At 42.3% G+C, this 23464-nt stretch overlaps 2 protein-coding genes across 5 annotated transcripts in view; both read right to left on the bottom strand.

Annotated features, from left to right (window-relative positions):
- Positions 1-14035, bottom strand: part of adam11 (ADAM metallopeptidase domain 11) — a 35955-nt gene extending 21920 nt beyond the window's left edge. The window contains exons 1-4 of one of the 3 annotated variants that reach the window (XM_085762149.1): positions 13614-14035; positions 13179-13330; positions 8764-8840; positions 7130-7196 (exon numbers count right to left, since the gene is read on the bottom strand). In XM_085762149.1, the coding sequence (XP_085618275.1) occupies positions 7130-7196; positions 8764-8840; positions 13179-13330; positions 13614-13671 (354 nt within the window). In that variant the 5' untranslated portion in view covers positions 13672-14035. The remainder of the gene's footprint in view (positions 1-7129; positions 7197-8763; positions 8841-13178; positions 13331-13613) is intronic. The other 2 variants (XM_085762150.1, XM_085762151.1) reach the window with 2 other exon arrangements.
- Positions 14036-15589: 1554 nt separating this feature from the next.
- On the bottom strand, positions 15590-23230 carry dbf4b (DBF4B-CDC7 kinase regulatory subunit). Of its 2 annotated transcripts, none has more exons than XM_085761008.1 (12): positions 23062-23230; positions 22273-22478; positions 20781-20972; positions 20438-20488; positions 20239-20308; positions 19914-19978; positions 19647-19686; positions 19491-19536; positions 18477-18609; positions 18196-18330; positions 17978-18111; positions 15590-17885 (listed from the first exon to the last, which is right to left on the bottom strand). In XM_085761008.1, the coding sequence occupies exons 2-12, from the start codon at positions 22426-22428 to the stop codon at positions 16487-16489; spliced, it is 2421 nt and encodes an 806-aa protein (XP_085617134.1). In that variant the 5' UTR covers positions 22429-22478; positions 23062-23230; the 3' UTR covers positions 15590-16486. The 2 variants fall into 2 exon arrangements, with proteins under 2 accessions (XP_085617134.1, XP_085617135.1); XM_085761009.1 differs by having other exon boundaries at positions 18196-18334; positions 18484-18609.
- Between the last annotated feature and the right edge of the window lie 234 nt (positions 23231-23464).

Raw genomic sequence — 23464 nt, 5'->3', positions numbered from 1 at the left:
GTAGGTTCTCCATAGATGTATGCAAGTGTTCACAGGTATCTGCATACGTTTAGTTAATGTAGGCTACTGTTCTTGACAGAATCAGTTGGATGTCTTGTTGAATCTCCCTCCTGTATTTCCTGTCTGTCTCCACTTTACCAAATGTCAAATTCAGGAATAAAACTGCACCGAAAGAAATCCTTAAATTAATGGCCTGTCATACAAATTTTGATTTTATAATGGGTGTGTATTGCACAAAATGCTCAGGGCGAGAGTGGGTGACATCACTAGAGTGGGAGAGGGCTTATATCTACACATGTAATTTTTTCCACAGCTGTACACATACTTTATCATCTTTCACACTATTTGCTCAAAAAAGCAGAGAGACCTGCAGAATTTGAGTGATGTCGGTCCCATCCAGCTGCCCATTAACTCCAATACCAAATTATAAGCTGATTTCCTGAGGAAAGCACAAGTCTGACTAAAGTTTCCACAATTTTAACTCTAGAAGCACCAAAATGACATGAACATCTCGAGGAAAGTCTTGCAGTTCTGATCATACAAAATGTTTGCTCCTATTAGGCAAATCTACTTCTCAATAGCTTCAGCCTTTTCAGCCTTGCTTCGGCATTCACATGCATTTTCTTCAGGAAATGCATTTTCTAGTTTTGAATTGTTTTTTGTATAGACATGATAAATAAATAAATCCATCAAGGACCTCTTTTCTTTCCCTGTGCACAATACACAATACATATTCTGTGTGTATGGAACAATGATGGCGCCAATATGGCACATCTGTTTCCAGAGGTCAGGTCAGAGGGCAGCTTCAAGATCGGTTTCTGGAAACGGACCTGATTTCAATTCCCCTCACGACCCGACAAAATAGACCCACACTGTTACTGCTGCTGCTGCTGACTGCTGGTTACCATGGCAACCATCTACTGATTGGTCAGGTGGTCTTTGGCAGAAGGAAAAAAGGGAGTGAAAGGGAGACAGAGAGGGAGATGGAGAGAGAGAGGGAGATGGAGAGCAAGACGGAGACAGAGACAGAGACAGAGAGAGGGAGGGAGGGACGGAGACTAATATAAAGCAGAGGATGCAGACAGAGGGACAGTCTCCCAGATGGTGTTGAGAGTCGAGCTGTCTGCATTAACAGGCCAGACTCTAGACGTTATTACTATGGAAAGCCGTTTTAGTCATAATGAAATAAATTAATAAATGCATAATATAGCCATGAAATGAGTCCCGAATTAAATAAATAGGATGATAAATAGATATAAATGAAATATAAATACATATATTTTTATTTTAAAAACAACATTTTTATTTTTCCAGGAGACTTTTATTTTCTAACGCCTCATTTATTTATTTCCAGATACTTTTATTTCCTAATGTCACATTTATTTATTTCCGGTAACTTTTATTTCATAACGTCACATTTATTTATTTCTGGGGACTTTTATTTCATAGCATCACATTTATTTATTTCCGGCGACTTTTATTTCATAACGTCACATTTATTTCTCTCCTCTTTTATTTCATGCTGCAATATTCAAATGAGGGGGCGGGGTTATCTGGACCCTTTCAGAGTAAAACATCACATGTGGAAGTGCTGTTGTTGTTAATTGTTGACGGCTACTCAGCAACTTGATCAATAACTTGGGGAGGAGAATAGTGTTTTAAACATATTTCGTTTTTTCTAGTTTCTGTTGTTGTTACACATCTCTCTGCCTTATGTGTTAATATAATACATCCATGCTTATGTGCTGCGTAGCTAACCAGCTAGCTATGTCTAGCATTATGTCCCTGCCACAGCAACTGGGTAAAGAGCAGACGGCAGTGTGTCTCGAACACAAAGTGGAGAGGCAGGGATATTGTGGAGCAGGCTACCCACCTCCCAAAGAAAACATATAATGAACTGCAATGAAAATATTTAAGTCGTTACCGGGTGTAGCTACGTAAACAGAAACAGTCTCTTTGGGTGTGTTCGAAACCGCATACTACTATATACTTCCATACTGCATACTGTCCATACTCCATACTACATACTCATCGATCAGACAGTATGCAGAGCGTTTACACTGCAGCATACTACGTGATAACCCATAATGCATTGCGCTCCTACCCGAGCCAAAATCAACAGGCTAAAGCTGATTTCATTTTAGCTCTAAATTCTTTAAATATATCACTATTAACATTTCAAACATGTTTAGGTGAGAAAGTAGCCGTTTAGATCAGCAGTGTGTCGTTAATTTGTCTAAATACCAGCTGTTTACAATTTTGTTCGGACGATTTCGGCGCTACTAAAGCTAGCCGTCGTGAGCAACGCACTTCCGGTTACTTTCACAAAATAAAACACCCGTTGCCCTTTACTATATTCATGGGTTGCAGTGACGTCACGTCGAAGGGACCGCCACCATATTTGTGTCCAATTTGACAGGTCTCCTCATATGACAGCATGCAAACCGCAGGATGGAAATGACAGTTTCTTGACAAAATGACAGGGTTTCATACATCCTGTCTGGGTTTATATCTCTATAACAACAGACTAACTCTATATTATCCCACTTATTACACTGTTTATTAATTAATTAATTAATTAATTAATTAATTTGAGACGTAATGTTGATCAAAGTCCGGTCACTTCTCCGCTGTTTGCTCCTCACCCTCCTCTCGGTCGACTCGTGTGTAGTTGTTTTCAACGAGCTTTTGATAATCAATCAGTAGATTGATGAATTATCATGTAAATGTTACGATGTGCGCATTTATGTAGACCTGTCTGTCATAAGAGACTATACGATACGGGACACGTTTGTGTCACGGACTCGCGGCGGCACAGACACAGCTGGTCACAGCTGTGACACTGCGCTGACCCGTCCGCTCTGTCCGCTCTGATCGCAGGTTTGGTTCCAGCAGCGGTGAGGGAGGCAGAGAGCCGCCACTCTCCCGCTAACAAGCTACAAGTCATTTATCTAACATCACAATTAGTCTGAAGCTGGTAAAAATGAAACACAAGGTAAAAACCCTTGATAGTTCTTCTGCCCTGCTCCGCTGATCAGAGCGGCGTCCCTAGCAACGGCCCGTTTTACTTAGCAACGGTCTGTTATACAGAAATAAAATACCCTAAATGCAGAATCAGTGAGTAATTAATCAAAATGCAGAATTCAATATATCCATGTTATATAAAAAAAAGTGAATCCCCTCTTTTTGTGAGACCTGTCACAGCCCATGCTGCGACTGATAGACTGCCTGCAGTCAACATTTATTCCGCCTATAACTTTACGTCTTTTGGGATGGAATAAAACTGCAGTTCGGGTTTTTTTTGGCGACTGCTATCACAGTCAACAGCACAATATAATCCTGGCATCTTTCAAATAATGTCAATTTTCGGTCTCTTGCTGATTTCCTCCTACTACTCCACTTGTTCTGGTAACGTGACATGCTGTGATCTGTGCCCAGATTCAGTGTTGCCAACTTGGCGACTTTGTCGCTAAATCTGGCGACTTTCCAACCCCTCTTGGTGACTTTTTTTGTCAAAAGCGACTAGCGACAAATCTAGCGACTTTTTCCCGTAATATTACAAACGTTTCTGGACCTGAAATCACGTTATCACAGCTGTTTTCAACGAGCAGCGGCGCTGCCGCGGGCACTCACAGGTATTCAGCCTACACACAGTAGTGTCACGGAGCTGCCTCCGCTGCATTCAGAGACGCACTGCTCCACGCCACAGACATAAAGAGCGCCGCTGGCCGCCGCCCCCCCCCCCCCCCCGCGCTGAGATAACGACGTCATTTAGCGACTTTTAGCGACTTTTACGACAGCCAATAGCGACTTTGCTTACTGAGGAGTTGGCAACACTGCCCAGATTGCCCTGATTCGGACACAAATATGGCGGCGCAGAAACACAGTGACGTCATGTGAATCTAATGAATAGAAAACCCCAACGATAGAATTTGTGCTTTTATTTTGAAAACAGGAAGCGAACCTACCCTCGATGTAGCTGGCTTGGAACCGCAGTTTTGACCGATCTCGTCCCGTTAACGGCATTTAACCGTTCAATATGCCTTACCGGAGAGTCTTGCCAGCTCTGAGATCGGCCTGGTTCATTGTAAAACATTTATTTATTGATGTAAATGTGGTGTTTTCTGTGCGTACAGACCCCAAGGCAGTGCTGCTCTTGTGTCTAACCACAAATAAACTTCTGCTAGATTTCATCAATGAGACCAACATTTAGAACCCCAATGTGCGGTTAGTTTATCCAAACGACGGCTGTTTTAAGTTTGCCCCGATGTTTTATCCCCTAAAAAGAGTTTAACCCTTTATAGGGCACTCATTGAAATACTTTGAAATTCAAAATTCCAACCTTAGATTATATTCTAGGATATAACAAGACTTAATTACAATTTTGACATTTTTCAAAATTTTTCATTTTCATGTAGAAATTGAAGGTCAACGAAGTGACCATTTTTGGTTCCTTGCCCGTTTGTGGTAAAGAAAAATTCCAAGAAGTGTATGTATAGAAAATATAAGAAAAACACATAAAGTGCAAAAATTATTAAGTTTTAGAACATGTATGGCTTTTAAATTGGAATTATTATAATATTATTGTAATAATAATAATATATATGTATATAAGCATTTGTATAAATAATATGTATATCGTATTTTATACGATTATAAAGTCACTCATATTCACTATTTATAGCTTCAAAATGTCTTGAAATTAATTAAAATTCTCTCTGAATTACTGAATGGTTATATAAAAACCTTAGACAACATTAATTAATCTAAAGAATTTTAGACAACTGTATATAAGTCATAAACTGAGAAAAATCACTCATATTCACTATTTATAGCTTCAAATGTCTAAAATTCTCTCTAAATCACTGTTAAGTTATATAAAAACAACAAGCAACAAAAAAACAATTTCCTAAGTTTTATTGCCTTATTTGTGAGGGAAATGCACTTATATGGTTTGTTACCTGAATAGGGCATAATGTCCAAAAACGGACACTTCAGTGTTTACCATAAACGGGCGTATGATCAAATATGGTCACTGCAGTTTTCATGGTGTATTTTCACTCATTTCACTAAGATCTCCACAAACAATACTTATGTCATGACTTAGCACAACTAATCAACTGTAAAATGTGTGAGTGTCATCAACTTAGCTTGATTAGTTGTGATGTATCGATCTAATTACTACCGCGAGCCGAGCCGACTGAGCGTCTTTTTCCGCGGTCGAAAAAAAGAGAAAGTTAGCGGCATTCCTGGTCTCTGCTGATTGGTCAAAGGCTATGATGACGTATACCGTAATGTAGCCTGGTCTTTGCTGATTGGCTTGGTGAAGACCACATGTTTCTTGCTCTTACTGACGGGGAGCACGGGGCGGAAATATAACATGTGCGGAAGTGTCCAAAAACAGTCACTTGCCCGGTAAAGGGTTAATCAGCCGGTGGTAAACCTCTAAGCCATCGGGTAAGTTAATTAGCGGTCGTTTTCTCCACCTGGGCGAGGACCGTATAGCCCCGGCGGAGCACGTCAGGAGCCGGGCTGCTGCCTCTATGATGTCGCGGTCGCTGCTCGGACCTGGAGCTTCACTTCTCCGAAAAACATCGGGGCAAACTTAAAACAGCCGTCGTTTGGATACGCACCGCTATCGGCGGCAACGATGACGGGTACTGCGGTCCGACGGCAAATTCACGTAAGCTACTGCTTCTCTGGGAAAGAGCAGAGCAGACACGTAAACGTACTATACTACTTGTTCTTCTCAACCAGAGTGCCAGTAGGCTACTAACACATAGCTCAGTGGATAGGGAAGTGGATTGTTCAACAATTCACAACAACAGCACTTCCACACACTAGATCCAGCGCAAAATAAGGTGAATAGGCCGTCGTGTGATGTTTTACTCTGAAAGGGTCCAGATAACCCCGCCCCCTCATTTGAATATTGCAGCATGAAATAAAAGAGGAGAGAAATAAATGTGACGTTATGAAATAAAAGTCGCCGGAAATAAATAAATGTGATGCTATGAAATAAAAGTCCCCAGAAATAAATAAATGTGACGTTATGAAATAAAAGTAACCGGAAATAAATAAATGTGACATTAGGAAATAAAAGTATCTGGAAATAAAGAAATGAGGCGTTAGAAAATAAAAGTCTCCTGGAAAAATAAAAATGTTGTTTTTAAAATAACAATAAATGTATTTATATTTCATTTATATCTATTTATCATCCTATTTATTTAATTCGGGACTCATTTCATGGCTATATTTATTTATTTATGCATTTATTAATTTATTTCATTATGACTAAAACGGCTTTCCATATATTACAGGGCGGTTTGTACAGAATTACAGTGCATGACAGAGAGGACACTGTCGGAAACTCAGTCATTAGTCCTCATGCGTCTGCAGCTGGGAACGTCATTTTCTAAAGAATCAGGATGAAGTGTGGATTAAATGAGAGTCTGCACTATGCAGCCAAACACACAAGCTCACAGTCAGAAAGTATCTTGATAGCCATTCACATTAGCCTCTAATAATTCCATTTTCCAACCTTTTTACACATTTCTGACTGAGGATTGTGGAGCTGCTATTGGTTATTGATTCTTTTCAATATCATTCACTGAGAAAGAGCTATTGGCATTGGCACAAAATCCATTTCTGTTCAACTGAATAGGACTGAAAATCAGCTTCACTTCCATTGCGACAGAAATGAGGATGCCAACAGTCAATCGTAGGAGTTTATTAAAGGTTAGTTAGGATAATAGTAAGGATGGCAGACTATTATGGGAAATACGCTCTTTTGTGGTCAAGAGTGAGATGAGAAAATTAATACCACTGTTAAATCTGTAGGCTATGTAAATGCATTTGGTTAGATTAGTTTACCTTAGTTAAGCCTAGCTTTGCATAAAGGCTGGAAATGGAAATAAACAGTGAGCCTAGCTAATTAACAACTGAAATCTAATAAGTGGCCTGGATGTGTTCATATTGGATAGAGTTATGGTGGTTGCTGGCATGTTTTGAGTCTTTATGCTAAGCTGCTAAACAGTGTACTGTCATATTATGGTGTCAATATCCTCAATAAATTCATGGCAGGAGTCAGGAGACCAAAAGGGCATAAACGGTTTTAAAGAGCCAGTCCTACCATACTCTGTGATTGCTGCCCACCCTCTTCAAAGTGTCGCTCCACATAGTCTGTAGACAGGAGGTTGCTGGAGAGAAGAAGAAGAAGAAAGTGAGAATAGTGACAATACCTCTGTTCTCCAATAACAGTTTGAAAAAACAAGGCCACAGTGATATTAAAGGCCATAAGGTAATTATCGTGGAGTGCTATTTCACAGAGTAATATCAATCAGCATCAAACATTTAGGCTACGACTCTCACCAACCCAGATCAACAAAAGGCTGATGCATAAATAAAACTGAAACGTGTGAAGATTCATTTATTCTAAGTGCTAAGTTACAGCCAGTGGAAGGTATTACATAAATGCAGTCCATTAGAGGAAAATATGTGTTGAGGGAGAAGGGGGGGGTTTAAGCTGCAGGCAGTACGAACACACAGGACATTACAGTAGGTGGGCGGCAGAGACGGACGAAGAACGAAGTACAGTCGTGTCAGTGACCGCTGGAGCTGAAATGACATCTGGGTCCGAGCTGTTGACGCAGGGCCGGCCACTGGCATAAACACTCTATGCGGTTGTTTAGGGCCACAGCCGTTAGGTGGGGGGCCACATGATCAGAAAGGTACTGGGGTTCATTCAAGTCATTTAAACATCCTGAGGTCTGCACGTGCACGCTATGAGCTTTATATGTAATTTGAAGTCAATATTCAGCTTCTTTTATCTCACATTTGAGACATTTGGTGAAAATAGAATGGCAGAATGACAACATTTGTGCTCAAAAAGCAATCTTACAAAATTTCATTTTAGACTTGTTTTCTACATTTATCTATTACTGTATTCATATCCTATTTCAAGCACCAAAACAGTTCATTTTCATGACTGAATGTGTGTTTTTACAAGGGATATGACATTTTTCAAAAAGCAGACCTCAAATTTCCTAGCCTGGCTCTCGCCAGACCCTTGTAGTTCCGCAAAGCTACGCCAGAGGCGCTACGCTCAGCTTCGCACAAGGGTCTGGACTCGAGGCCAATGCAAACTTCTTCCCCGGAGCAAAAAATAATGAACCAATCAGGATCGCCGGGCGGGACTTTCTGAGGTGTGACGTAGCGCTGAAGCAACTGTTTGAGTCAAACAACAATGGCGGCTCGCAGTGAGTGGCTTAAGTAGCACGTCATTCAAGATAACGGACAAGTGGTTTATCCAATCACATACAAGATTTTTTTACAAGGCCCCGCCTTCTGAAATGAATCGCCTATGGAGCAGTCCCAGACCCTTGTGCGGAGCTCAGCGTAGCTTTGCGGAACTACAAGGGTCTGGCGAGAGTCAGGCTACAAATTTCCAGCATTTGGCCTAAATTATTTCTTTAGTATTCTAGGGCAAATTGGCCACAGTGTGCATACAGCGGAGAGTTCTAATATTTAGACATAAAACACTAGAGTATTGTTACATCTGCAAGTATCTTAAAAAGATCAATTTAAGAAAATATGTAAAAGTCGAGAAAATGGCCTCAAACCTCAGAGGGCATAAACATGTCTGTATTCAGTTTTAAGCAGTGATTTGGTGTTTGCGCTTAGAGTGGGCCACAAACAAAAATCTTGTTTAGGGCCACCAAAATCCTAGGGCCGGCCCTGTGTGGACGTGTCTGTCTGTGGACTTACTGGTTGAGCTCCAGGTCCAGGATGAAGGATGTGCCGAACGCCTCCACCAGGAAGCTGCTCTGGGCCAGATGGAGCGGCTGAGGGGAGAGGTGGAGGAAGCAATGGTTGGCAAGAGGAGGCGTGAGAGATAGAGAGGAAGAAACTGATTACACTTGTAATTAAACTATGAATTAATTCCCATAAATCAGGTCTGTCAGCAGGTGTCCATTCATGGAGGATCACATTAAAAGTGGACACTGAGCTGGGACTCAACTGCTCACAAATCAATATACTCTTTAGAAATCAATGACCTTACTTTCTCCTTTGCATGTTTTGTTGTGCTGTGACCTAATTACATATGACACACTTACTCTACACAGTATATGTGCAATATATGCTAATCTTAATAGTGAACTCATCTTATTTGAGTGTTTTATACTAATCATAAATGACACACTACTTGTGCCCTTGGATGTCAATCAAACTGCCAGGACCAATTACAATTTGATTTGTTTCCTTCTTTTAGTAGCTTTAAGGTTGAAAAAAAAAAAGATTTTTATTCCTGATGATGACCACATGTTGTGGGTGTTTTGTGGATCATTTGTACAAATCCTTCCCAAATCCCACCTGAAAGATGGCGGCACTCTATGGCGACTCGGTTCTGCTCTCCCTATTTGTTTGTCTACTGTTGCTATGTTTGTCCGCAGAGCAGCTTCGGCTTACTTCAGTGGATCTACAGCTTTCTACGTGACAGAAAACAGGTGGTAAAATTTGGTAACCATGTCTCACTGGCTAGGTTTCTGAACACCGGCGCCCCCCAGCACTGCGTTCTATCACCTCTTCTGTACTCTGTACATATACATTTTTGCTGTTCTCATTCTAACTCTGTCCTGTTATTTAAGTTTGCAGATGACACATTTGTGGTAAGCCTCCAATAACATCGAAACTGTTTACCGCAGTGAAGTAGAGGAGCTAGTCAGGTGGTGTGAGAACAACCACCTCATACTTAACATCTCAAACTAAGGCGCTGGTTGTTGATTTCAGAAAGAATGCCTCCCCCCTCCTCCCTCTGTCCATCAATGGAGAAGAGGTGGAGAGGGTCACCTCGGGACCACCATCCATCAATCCCTTTCATGGGAGCTCAACACCGGTCTCATAATCAGCAAGTGCCACCAGCGACTCTACTCAGGGTCAGTCGACCAGCTATGACCCACTTCTATAGGTCCACCATAGAAAGCATACTCACCTTCTCCATGCTGGTCTGGTACGGTCACACAACTGCACAAGATAAAACCCAGCTGGAGAGAGTAGTGTGCCGAGCTTCCAAGATCATGGGTTGCAGTAGACTCCCCTCACTTACATCACTTTACTCAACAAGATTCATCAGGAAGGCCAATACAATTATAGCAGATCACTCTCACCCAGCACACTACCTCTTTAATCTCCTCCCATCAGGCAGGAGATACACAAGTATTAAATGTACAACATCTCGCTTTAGAGACAGTAGCTACCTCCAAGCCATTATACACTTGAATCTGCACTAAGCACTTCGCACTTTTCCTCACACTGACACTTATGCTGTATGTGACGCTGCTGGGTCCTGTACTGTCCTTGTATATTGTATTGTATGGTATTGTGTGTACTATTTATTGTGGTATATGTGGTGGGAGTCAGGCTGCAAAGGCAGGTCTGATTACTATCATCTCTACAAATCATGAATTATCAACTTCAACCTCAACCTCTATTTTGTGTATTTTTCAAATTGTACTGGGTTTTCCTCTAAACAACAAATCAGACATTTAAATTCTGGCAATAAATAGCTTAAAGCAGTACTAAAGAACTTTCAGTTTTGGTTGAGTTTGGCGGTGCCTGTGGACCAAAGCGGTAGTGTTTTGCCTGAAGAAAGACTCCATTTCCCATGAACACTAGCGTGAAGCCCTGTAAATATCCTGCATTAAAATTAAAGTCCCACTCCCGCGACCCTTTTCGGCCATTTTAAAACCAGCTCATTAGCCATGAACATTAGCAATTCACCTCTGGGGGGTGGGCGGAGACTGCGCTGTTTTGCACCCGCCCAGCCACCTCCTCGCACCCCACCCCCCCGGTTGCTGACAGCTGGACATTGTACAATTACAGATTCAGCGCATTTAGTGTAAAACTCCACACTGGGATTCGATCCCAGACTGGAGCATAGTCCTTGCTCACAGTGCAAGCTGCTCTACCAGGTGAGCTATACCTATTATACCTTGACAGCTACACCGAGCTCCCAAGCCTTTCACCTCTGAGCCAGATGAAGAACGGGGCGGCAGCTTGTAGCACTAGTGCCCTCCCCTGGAGCTGTGACACGTCAGCTCCAGTCTCCCTGAAACTGCCAGTTTGAGTCTGCCATTGGTTCACAGCAGTTTGAAGGCAGAAAAACTCAGAAATGCAATTTTGCACTTCCTTTTCTGCTGATATGTGCTCTAACACAAGAAAAATGCCACAGGAACATGTGAAAAGCTCAAAAAACACGATTTTCACGGGAGTGGGTCTTTAACAGAAGACATCAAAACTAAGTTTCTGTTTCCAGTGGATCATTTCAAAGTGAAAACACAAACATAATCCATTGCTAAAGTACCGTTTTGCCTGTTCCCTCCTTGTTGTGACTCGCAAAAGTGAAAGTGAAACTTAAGTGAGAGCAGGGTTCCTACCATGCTCCTCAAAGCTGCTTAGTGCCAGAGAAAGAGATACAGACCCCCTCAGGCCATGACAGAGGTGTCATTCAACTTGTTGTAAGTCGATGTATCATCACAAAAGTTATGAAAATATTTTATGAAGGTTGAAAAGTTCCTTAGTGTTGGTTTAACTGAAGACACTGCACCATACGGTCCTCTTTTTCCATGTATACAACCTCTCAAGTATGTGCTGACCATTGTCATATCAATATTCTTGATATTTTTGAACATTAAAACTTTCTGACCCATTGATGGAATAGCAAAAACAAGTTGAATCCCCACTTGTTTTGAGAAAGAGGTTCAGTGGAAATGATAAAGTATTGCCAGATACTCTTTATGTTTCTTCTGATTTAGAAGAGAATGATCAGAAACTAGATAATCATTTGCTTGGTCTCCACAGACTCCCGAGGAAACATCTGCAGAATATAAAAGCCAAACCAATGAGCTGAAAGACACTAAAACACTGTCAAGATGATCAAGTAAAAAAAAAAAAAATCACTTTGGGCTTGTCACCACAAGCAGCACCTTTCACATGAGCCATTTGATCCATTGTTAATATAAAAGTATTGACTATAGCAGCTTTCAGCCTGGAAAAATTTACTGTCTTTTTAATGGGTTGAAAGTGACAGCACTTAAGCGGCATCTGCAGAGCAACACGTCCACTCTCAGGAAAGAGAGGTCATGAGACAAGGTGCTGACCACAGAGGGCAGCCCAAGGTCAGAGCCGTGTCATATCCACCTGACTGACAGGCCGGCAGCGTTTATAGCTACGGTAACGAGAGAGGACCGGTAGAGGTGTGAAATATAACCTGGAACGGAGAGGAGCAGGGGTGGGATGAGTTTTTTTCCCCCTGTAAACTGGGCAAGTGAAAACCTGTGAAGGGGTTGGATAGGAGTCACTGACACATGAGCTCCAAAGAAATGACAAACGAAGGTGAACAAAGTGTGGCAGGGGGCCAGAGGGCAGGTGAGGGTAGAAAATAGTTTTAGAAACCACAACTGTTGATGTCTTTGTACTTATTACATAACTTCTGTCTTCCACTGTAGATATTCCTTGTTTTCTTTTAAGGTTACGGAGCGCATGTTGCAAAAATAGGAGCATGCTGTTCACTGCAGGACACACAGTATATACAGTATATTTTGATTTGTGACTACACACATAGGTGCGCCTACGCAGCTAGTGCATGTGAATGATGCAGTTCAAGTGATAAACATTTAAAGTAGAAATAAATAACCATGTTGCAGCAGAATGGTACAAATAAGTCATTGGTGAAATGTGTAAATAAACCCATTTTTGTGATCAATCCACTTCAACTCTTTTCTTGTTTAAAAGATTTCTAAGTTTCCCTGATGGGAGGATTTGTGGAGTGGGTGTTAGTTTACAGAGGTTAGGTTAGATAGCCTTTGTCATTATCTCATTTTATTTTTCTTTGGAGGAACCAAGCCATTTTTCACAGGGTGAGTGAATCTATTCCATGAGATGATAAATCAAAAAACACTTTTATGGTCAATGTCCTTCACTGTCAGGGAGCATGAATGAAGCCAATTTACTGCGCAGACCTTGGCCACAATGTGATGTCATTGATCACTGAATGGGATAGTGTAGTAAATGAGATCAATTTAGGGGAAATGAATGCCAGACATGCGTTTTGAGTGGTTTGGAGGATGCATCATCATCATTAAGTGAGTTAGAGCAGGTGCAGGTGCAGGTAACACACTCACATGTGCTCCGGCTGTGCGGTTCCTGACCCGGGTGTCCAGGCGGCTGTGGACCAGCTCCTCCTGGGAGTGGATCTGATGCAGGAGCCGCTTAGGTTGAACGACCTGTTCCGCAGGCAGCAGCCCCCCCTGAAGGCTGAGCCATTCCCCCAGACCTGCAGAGAGGAGGGCAGAGGGGAAGCTGTGGATGTGAATGTGGTGTTACATGTTTTATTCCTGTTTTTGCCCTCTCTTGTAGGATTCTGCAGCTGATCGTGAGCTGCTTGTTGACACCGATGCAACAATTACACGGTCCTCCTTGTTGATCATGGAGCGCAGACTGAGTGGACGCAGCATCTGACAGAAAACGTGCTATTTGCTCATGTTGTGACTGATAATATATCACCAAGTCCATATGGAGATAAAAGCAAAAACAAAACCAGCGGAGCGTCTTCTTACCTGTCACGGCGCACCGTGCACACACTGCAGCGAACAGCAGGCATCTCACAGAGAGCATGATGCTCACATAGTCCCAGTGATGCCTCCTCCGGTGCGGCGCCGTTAAATGAGCCGACAGGAGCCGTGAGAGGAGCTGCAGCAGCGCGACTGTTGTTGTTGTTGTTGACGACGGTGAGGACAAACACAGCAGCGGGGCGACCGCATCTCTCCCCTCACCTATCTCCCTCCGCCTCTGGCCAGTAGCTCCGCTCCGCTCGGCTCCAGCTGCAAGGTGTGTCACCCAGCACCAGCCCTCTCTCTCCTCCTCTCGCTCTCTCTCTCTCTCTCTCGCTCGCTCACACACACACACACACACAGTCACTGGTCTTTCGCCCTACTGTTCCTACTGTTGCTAGTCCCGCTCGGAGGCATTGAGGCTGCGCGAGGAAGCAGGGATCAAAGCAGCAAGACTGGAAGGAATGTCACAAGACAAACTGATCTTACAGACGGAAAGGAAAACAACAACAATAGGCTACACAACTTTTCTGGGAACTCTTACAGCTGTGTGTGTGCGTGTGTGTTACAGGTGTTAAACACCTCCTGGATATGCCACATGGCACGCGCACAACACCTGCTGCTCTTCTGGCTTTAACTTCCATTGATTAGCGACACCACTGTCTTAGATCAGGTCTGAAGGGTCCAGATCTACAGGTGACACAACCAATGTGCTGGTTTTTATCCAAAGTTCCAAAGGAAGACCTCAGTAGTTCACCAGCATCCAGACACCTTGATGACTTCTGGTTTATACCTGAACACAGATCGAGAGTTTCATACATGATTTTTTATTCTTCCCTCAATATTTGTCTTTTCCTTTGAAAAACTGGTCTCAGAAATGAAGATTTATTCTCAATGTCCTCATCTTGGCCCAAGGAGTCACAAGCTAAAAGATTGATATTAGTTTTTCAGTGATTGGTTTGACATGAAGCCAGTTGCTGACATTTAAAAAGGGTCAATCACAATGTCACATTTGGGAGCTCACATTGTGCTGTATTTTGAACATCTCACTCTAAATGTTGCATCATGTTGAGAGTGAACATTAATTGGTTGATTTTAGAAACAGCTGTTGACAAGCCTCCTCTGTCTTTAGTAGCTGGTCCAGAGCTTCCAATCAGATCCCATGGCTTAATGTTAAACAGCTTTGAGAAATTGACAATTGTATATCTATAAAAACTAGACAATTAAAAGTGGAGGAAGCCTGATTAAAAGCTCCAGAGAACAGCTGTTGAGTGGACCCTGTGGGAAAAGTGTTTTGTGAGCTGCTTCCACATTCACTGCATGTACCAACACACAGTTCACAGAGAGCTGCTAAGACTGACAGCTTCCACAGGATTAATTAAAGTGGTAGCTGCAGACTGCAACACTTCACACTGACCGGGTCATGTCAAATAGGAGTGTGTGTGTGTGTGTGTGGACAGATGTGCCGAGTGCTTTGACCAGAACATTTGGGATCTTAAGCTTCATATCTCATTTGAACTTGAACCTTCAGCTGCCTGTTGAAAATTACACAAACCCAATCCCCCATATTATGTCCTTCCACTTCCCATCAAAGATTACACAACAACCAAAAAGTCTCCAGAGTTGAAGGGTAGGATTGTTCAAACTTTTGGTGACAAAGCGGCGATGGGGTTCATGCTAGGACAAAGGATCCCTTGATTTCCAACACATCTCCAGAGTTGAGGGTTATGCAACAAGGCACAAGAGTAGATATCAAATATTGTTTATGTCAGCTGGAAGCAGGGATGATGAGCCAAACAGGATACATCGACCCACTGTTGCCCTTGCTGCATCCTTGCCTCCCTGTTTGTCTCCCCTTTACTCTACAAGCAGAGTCAGCATTTATAAAGAAAACCCAAGAAATGAAATTGAGCATACCCTCACACAGTTCTTACTTTAGTTTCTCCCAAGAACAACTCTCTATGAAAGCATGTCCCAGGAAATATTTAGGATTAAAAACATTTATTTAAAAACCACTGTACAAGATTTGACCTTACAATTTCCTACAAGAACTTCTCCACTTCCACAAACTGAAATCATCTGTTGTTTCCCTTTTACTTGTTGCATTCAGCATGTTTTAAATGTCCATGTAAATAAAACATTCAGCAGGAGAGGGAGGGATATCCAAGCAACGAGGAGGTTGAGTTTTGTCTGCTCTGGTGAACAGTGGTGAGTCTTTTCATGATGCAAGTGACCTTTCATTTCAAAAACTGACAAGTGAAGATAATAACCCTCCCTGCTGCTTCAGTGCACTGCTGTGAAGCGCTCGTCTCTCCTTGACAAACCCCAGTCCTTTGGCCCACTTTTGAAAAAAAAGGCAGGAGAAGCTGTTTGACATTAATCAGACGGGTTGTGTGAGACCTCCACATCGCAAACGCCTTTCCTGCGTGACCATCGACGCTGGCGGAGCTGGGATCTGATCCAGACGCAGCACTTACAGTAATTGAGTAATGCCCCCCTTCAGAAAAGCCTCATTAAATTCTCAGTACCACCATGTGTTCCCGGACATAGCTGCCGCTGAAAGACCACAGTCAGCACAACATATAGAATATGGCCTGCGCTCTGTGCACAAGGAGAATTAGGGGTTGGGAGTAAAAATGATAATGGATGCGCTAGAAATTCATAGGAGGATGCAGCATCTGCTATTCATATCTAAAAACATCTGTACATGTCATTTAAGTTTTAAATAATTATTCAGTGTACAACTCAGTGGCTTATTTTGAAGAGCTTATGTGCTGCCCATTGTTCCCTGAGGTGGGATACGAAGTCAAAGACTCGCTGCTCCAGGTGCTTCATGCGTCTTCCAGCTGTTCTTCCAGTTTTTAAAAAGAAAACAATCATCAGTGCTGAACCTCAACGATCTGTACCACAGTCCTGGAAAACGACGAGGGGTCCATTTCTTCCCCGCACAGTGACGTTGTGGGAGTGGCGGGCTGAAGGGCGGTGTGCAGACGTGACTCATAGCTGGTGTCGTGCATCCAGGTGCACGGCCTGTGGAGGAGTTCCTTGTCGAGCTCGCAGCTCTGCCCGGCGGGCAGCGGGGGGGCGGCGGCCAAGGTCGGGTCCAGCCTTGACAGCAGGTGACAGTCCCAGTCCGAGTCTGATGATGACGGAGAGACCGCGGTCAGGTCTGGTATCAGCGCCGACTCGATGCACACCGAGGTGGAGTGGGAGAGCGAACGCTGGGAGTCATGGCTGGAAAACGTGCTGTGAGATTGGTCGCTGCGGTGCCGAGGACCTGAAGCCTTTGCTTTCGACGGAGCGGCTGCCAAGATGCCACCATGACCTAAAATGTCTGTGTGACTCTGTGCTGAAGTGAAATTTACATTGGGAACACAGAATGTGGTAAAAGCCTGTTTTAAATCCACCGTGCATGTTGAGTAGACCTCTGGGTGAGGACCACGCTGTGATATCTGATAAGAGGTCTTGTCGAACAACAAACAGTCCTCGGGGTTTGCCGTAAAGTCACTCACTGCTTTTTGTTCAGTCCATTTACAGCTGTAGCCAAATTTCACTGTAATCCTCCTCCTTTTGCTGCGGGCGCATTCAGGGCTGGCTGATCGACTGCGTTTTCTGCGGTTTGGCGCTGTAGCCGCCGACTCTCTAGGCAGGGATCGGGATCTGTATGAAAGCAGTTTATCACACTCCAAACCATTCCCAGTGCATATGATTTTACTGAATACTAAAAGATCATCTTGGTTTGTAACAGCTGAGACAGACTCAGATAAAATCTCTGCAGTGTCCATTTTACAAAGGTCTCCTTCCACGGTTTTCTCTGTAATGTACGGTTGAGGACTGAGGACGGGGGGGTCCGAGTATGGGCTGTGCGGGGTGTAGGAGGAACAAGGGAGTTGTGGGCTGAGCACTGGGGGCAAGGGGCAAGGGTCAGGGAACTGACACGGGGTCCCAGGACGGGGAAACAGCTGCTGGCTGACGGAGGTGTGGGTTTGCGGTTCAACATCCAACACAGGCATGACTGGGCTTGAAGCATGAGGATGGATCTCAGGGAACCGGCCCTTTGTCGGCGTAAAATGCTGGATGGCTGGACACAGGGTGGGACACTGAAGTCCTGCTGATGGGCTGGCGGGGCCGAAGGCAGGAGGACCCTTAGTGGGGCTGGAGATGTGAGTGTCGAAAGATGGAACTTGTGTGCGCAGGGCCTGAACAGCGCACTCCGTCTCAACATCGTCCAGAGGCTCCAGTTCACAGATGTCCTGGATGGGCAAAGGAGTTGGTGGTCTGGGAGGAAGATGATCACAAATCCTCCATTAAAACACAGACAAACCAATGTGCTCAATATTTCAACACTGATTGGTAAGAATCAGACGTACCTATTCAGTGCTTCATCTGATTGTGGAGGTGGGTTGGGGTTGAATCCTGGAAGCATGTCAACCACGAGTTGATCCACCGCACTGTAGTTGGACGGATCCAGGACAAACGCACGGTGCTCATCAGACTGTAAGTGCTGCAAAGACCAATCAAAGACTGTGTCACAGATGTAAACAATCAAAGCCAAAAAGAAAATCAAGTGACGAGAAATGATTCCCACCTCCTCCAAATTAGTAAAGGGCTGATGACAGCATTCGCAATATGACGTGTCCTTTTTCCGTGGCCTCCAGGGTGAAGGGCTACAGATGAATGGAGTTGGAGATTTGTCCTGTACGCTGCTTTCAACTTTTTTCTTCTCCCTAAACAAAAAAAAAAAGATTATGATCTATTCATTAGACTTTTTTATAGCATTGCATACTTTCTCGATTGATTTGACGAAGGCCAGACAGGAAATACACTTTAACTGTTTGAAACATTAATCAATCCACTAGTGATCCAAACACAGTACCTTGTTTTTTCTCCTTGCTCTGTTGGTTTTTCAAACTGAGGAGGAGGAGATTCAAAGGGACTAAATCGCCCCCGGTAGCACAGTGATGGGAAGGTCATAGACTGCATATGCAAGGGCTTGTATTTCCTGGTTAGAAAATGAAAAAATGACAACATTTAAAACAGACATTATAAATTAAATAATGTTTAAGCATAAAAATAGTCATGAAGAAGGAAAAACAAAAATACAATACAATGACCATACATGTCTGAATGAAGACTGAATATTATGGCTATAATTATTGCTATCACCATTAACATATTCTCACACAGAAAACACTCTTCTTTTGGAAAACTGAGTGCGAGACTAGACTACACAACTGAGATCGACACCAGCCAGGCTAATATTCAACTGTTTCCGATGTTGTGGGTTCAGTTTCCACAGCAATGGCCCATACATTAGCCAGAGCACTTCAATTAACTGAAATGAGAGGGCAAATGAAAAGAACTGTTAACACATAGAGATCCCCAGCAGGAAGGAAGAGGCAGCGGAGCAAAGCAAAGCGTCATCGAATAGAAATTGAATCCGCTTGAGCGCCAGGCTCCTGGGGAGAGGCATCACTGGGGGGGCATGTCACATTACACGATGGGGCTCCTTAACAACGTCAATTAAGAAAATCATCTGGGCTGAAATGCAAAACTCCAGACCCAGATCCCAGTGGGGTAGGAAGGGCACACAGTGGCAGGTCACAGCAGCATGCTGTTGTTCAGCTATCTTGATGCTTCAACTACCAAAAAAAGAATCTAACTTGATACCAAACAACTGTTATATGAACTCAAGCAGGACTAAAAACGCAATTTCATTTGGCAGAGGTTTAACGCAGAGGATTAGGCTGTCTGTCTGCACTGGAGGGGAAGATCAAAGAGAACATTTTAGGGGATTTCTCCTCCAGAAGTCTTCTCTCTTAAACCTCCCATGCAAGACAGAAAATAAACAAACAAATAGGCTGAGTAAGGGATCAAACTCACCGGCTCAAGTCTTCAATTTTGAGATACGGAGACCTTAAAGCTGCAGCTGTGGAGCAGATGAAACAGAGAGAAAGAGAAAATGCAATAAACTGACTTCCCAAACATGCAATATTTTTAGGGAATAAACAAATTAGCATCACAAAAACATAAACCAACCTTTGACAACGTGGAAACCTTGTTGTTTGGCTTGAGTCTTCTGCATGGAAAACAAAAAATGTAAAGCAAGAGAAAATGCCAATGCACATTACAGTAGTTTGTTCTTATATTATTTCTTCATTAACCCAAACAAAATTTAACAGAGTTTAATGACGGCTTAATTAATTATCCCTATACCACTTCATTCATAAAATATATATGGTACTACTTGCTTGATTTGTTAACATGAAACTGCTATATGTGAATGTTTGAGAAATTGAATCTTACCTCTGCACGCTTGTGTTTCATGTTGAAGCTCTCACGAGTTAGTTGTTTCAGGTTCAAAAGCACATCTGATACCGCATTAAGGACCAATACAAAGTTTCCACAACACTGTTCTGTGATAAACAACATGGCACATTTATGCTGCTTCACAGCAGACCGGTTTAACTTGTTTTGCAAGAACAAAAAATAAGCAGAGATATGGTGCCATCTGCTGTGAGAAGAGCTTCACAGCACACAGGGAACACATCCAACTCAGATACTGAAAGAGTTTGTATCAAATCATTACAACCTTTCGATCGAGTTCATTTGCAATAAGACAAAAGGATACCATCCACGTACAAAATCTTCACTTTCCACGATCGAGCATTGGACAAAACACTGCTACCCTGCAGTCGTTCCTGCAAAGTAGATCCATCAGAATAAAGTCAAGGTAACAGTCTGCGTCACTTTGAATAAAATATCAATACCCACAAACAAATATGCAAAGCCTATAGGAGATTAACCTTGTTCTGACTGCTTTGACTTACATTGTTGCGAATGGCTTTTTCAAGCAGAGCCTTACCCCGGCTGCCACAAGCCTGTAGAGACACACAGAGCATAGATTTACACTCCATGATATTTTACAAATGTGTCAGTGATGAAAAGAGATTAAGGACAAGTCAGGAAGTTAAGAAGAAATTTATAATGTGAATATAAATAAATACAAAAATATTCTAAAAAAAAAAAAAAAGTGTACAGAAAAAGTTCCAGCTGATTTATGTGATACCAAAATATAGTTATTAGGACATCAATTACTGATTATAAATTGTAATTATTATTTTTTTTTTTACAGTATAATTGTGTAACTGATGTTCACAACTCAGATTTTACCAATGGTCTAGGAGTTTCTGGTCGCTGTTTTTCACGGCTGAGGACACTCTCCCGCCGCTTCACAGGATGTTCAGCGTTGTCATTTGTTCCCTTCGCCCCTCCTTTGGTAGCAACAGATCTGTCCTCCTTCAGCACCTCTTGGTTTCCAGTCACAACAAAGTTTACATCCTTGTGCAAGAAACTCTCGACCCTCTACAGCAGGTGAAAAAAAAAATCAATTTCTGCTAATCTGTCATAGTTTATAGGGCTTCAGTAAATTTACAACACACCAGGAGACTAACAAGTAGACTAGTGTTAGTTGATGCTGATTACATAGTTTATAACACAAATAATTTACATTTAATGTTAATTAAAGCAGAAGTAAGCGGAATGTTTGTGTTAATAAAAGTCTTAAATAGTTCTATCTTCCAACAGCAATCACTTATATCCACAAGTTTCCGAACGTCATCTATGGTCAAAACCGGAAGCCGGTTTTGCCGGTTTGGTGGAATTATACGTTTACGTTTCCATGGTTTTCAGTCGTTGTCATAGTTGCGGTAAATGCATGGATCTATTATCGCTGGTTTTTAACACGGATGTCAATTTGTGTGATATCCACCGTTAAAAGCTGGTGTGATGATCCATGCGTTTTACAGATTTTCATTGAAAAAAAAGAGAAAAAGAAATCCATGCATTTACCGCGACTACTGAAACCATGGAAACGTAAACATAAAATTCCACCGGAAGAGCAAAACCGGCAAAACAGGCTACGTTTTTGACGTTCGGAAAAAGGTGGATAGAGTGTTTGGTCTGAAACACGGGTCTGTCAGTCACTCTGCTCTGCTGTAAGCCGAGGAGAAAACTTTCCTTGTATCCTACAACCTTTATCCAATGAGGAGAGAGAACGGCATAAAGGGGCGGTCCTCTCTGTGTGTGCAGCCAAGGGATGCGCGTGAATGTGGTGACGTAAGGACGAGGACGGGGACTGCTAACTCCATCGGCTGACAAGAAGTTAGCCAAAACCACCGGATCGCTTACTAATGCTTTAATGTTATATTCCATCTCTAGGCAATTGAATTAAGCTAACTGGTCTTGAGACGTTTCACCCCTTATCCAAGTGGTTTTATCAGTTCATGTAGACTAGACTGGCTACGTTTTATTCATCTAATGGGTCAAGAATGATGATTTAAAGAGACAACAACAATTGCAACGTTATGGTTGTGCGTTACTCTAACACACAGTTAAAAAGTTACACTGTCACATGAAGAGATGGACTTTTATAGACAACTAGTTTTTTTTTTTTAATTCCAGCACATTTTTCTGGAACTGGTCACTCTCTCTTACTCTAAATTTCCATCTGACAATGCGAGAGATACAAATGGCAGTGCAGTTTAATTTCATCATGATTAAAATGTTGCTGCCTTAAATGAACTTAATATATAAAAAACAACTGAGGCTCACTACATCTGCAAACATCTGACAACTGAGAGGGCACACCACGTGACAAGCTTACCCCTCCTAGAAGAGATATGGTCTCCAAAAGCAGGGCTGTGGGACGTTTCTTCACATTGTCCAGGTAAAAGATCTTCCCCTCCAGCCTCTTCTCCCCAGGACACAGTTTGCCCAAAAGGCCTTGATCCTCTGCATCAGCATACTGCTGCTTGTGCATGGTCCTGGGGCATTAAAGGAGCTCACAGCTTTACTGCACAGCACCAGGGTCTTACATAAAAGAAAGAATATAACACGTGTTAATGAGCAATTATATTAGTCGGTTTAAACAGTTGACAAATAGTATATAATATATACTGTATATATATATATATATATATATATAAATAAGTTTGTCCAACTGCTTTTTTTGTCTAAATGCGTTTAAACAACTTATACAAGGTCATTAAAGTAAAAACAAGAGTGTATCAACCGATGATAAACAGTGAGTCACCTCATTCATAATAAGCAACATAAAGGATACATTGTAGTGTGCTCAAAACAAAACAATAATTTTCCAACTTGCAGTGAAACCGTTCTGAAGTCACACTGGATTATTTTACGAACAAATTACAGCAACAGTACAAATAGTAACATAGTACCTATTGTTATTTAGCCAGCAAACTTAGCAGTGATATCAGTACAGACAGACAAACGTCTCCACACTGTTAGCTGATCTTTGCTAGCCTAGCTTCCCTCAAAATAGACAACGACCGGACGAGAAATAAAAACGTTTATAAGGTCTATAAAAAGGTTAAACCGCCTGGGAAACCGTGTACCATTTCTTCGGGGATAAAAATTAAGAAAAGCTTACCCTTTGTAAATTAGTTACAGAGATAAGATAAAGAAAAAGCAGCACCGAAACAACATACGGTGGAGAAGCAACCGCCGCTTTTTTAAAAACACGAACGGAGACGTCAACGTGAAGTTTACGTCACATCCGGTCGCAAGCTGCGTCGACGCGGTTTTTTAAACGTCAGATCATGGCTCTATCTCATGAACCTTTCATTCAGGAATTTAAAATAGAAATCCCATCCTCCACTACATTCAAACACTACATAGTATGAAAGACAGAAAAGTATATATTTTATATATTTTTGGTTATATTTTGGTTATGGTTTTGTTTTTGTTTTTTTAATTTGTGTGCGTGTATACGGAGCACCTAAAAATAACTTGTGACAGTACCGTAAACGCATCACAAAGGCAACTCTTGTCAC

The sequence above is a fragment of the Trachurus japonicus genome, chromosome 19 (assembly GCF_045865225.1).
Source record: "Trachurus japonicus isolate A0001 chromosome 19, Traja_1.0".
NCBI classification, from domain to species: Eukaryota; Metazoa; Chordata; class Actinopteri; order Carangiformes; family Carangidae; genus Trachurus; species Trachurus japonicus.
This window is presented reverse-complemented; position numbering and strand designations above follow the sequence as displayed.

What these genes read in the sequence shown, in the direction of transcription:
- dbf4b (XM_085761008.1), bottom strand. Translation starts at nt 22,428, where the DNA reads ATGCACAAGCAGCAGTATGCTGATGCAGAGGATCAAGGCCTTTTGGGC. An exon ending in CCATATCTCTTCTAGGAGGG is followed by an intron (nt 20,973 to 22,272) that starts GTAAGCTTGTCA and finishes CACCTGCTGTAG; the next exon opens with AGGGTCGAGAGTTTCTTGCA. An exon ending in AAAAAGCCATTCGCAACAAT is followed by an intron (nt 20,309 to 20,437) that starts GTAAGTCAAAGC and finishes TCTACTTTGCAG; the next exon opens with GAACGACTGCAGGGTAGCAG.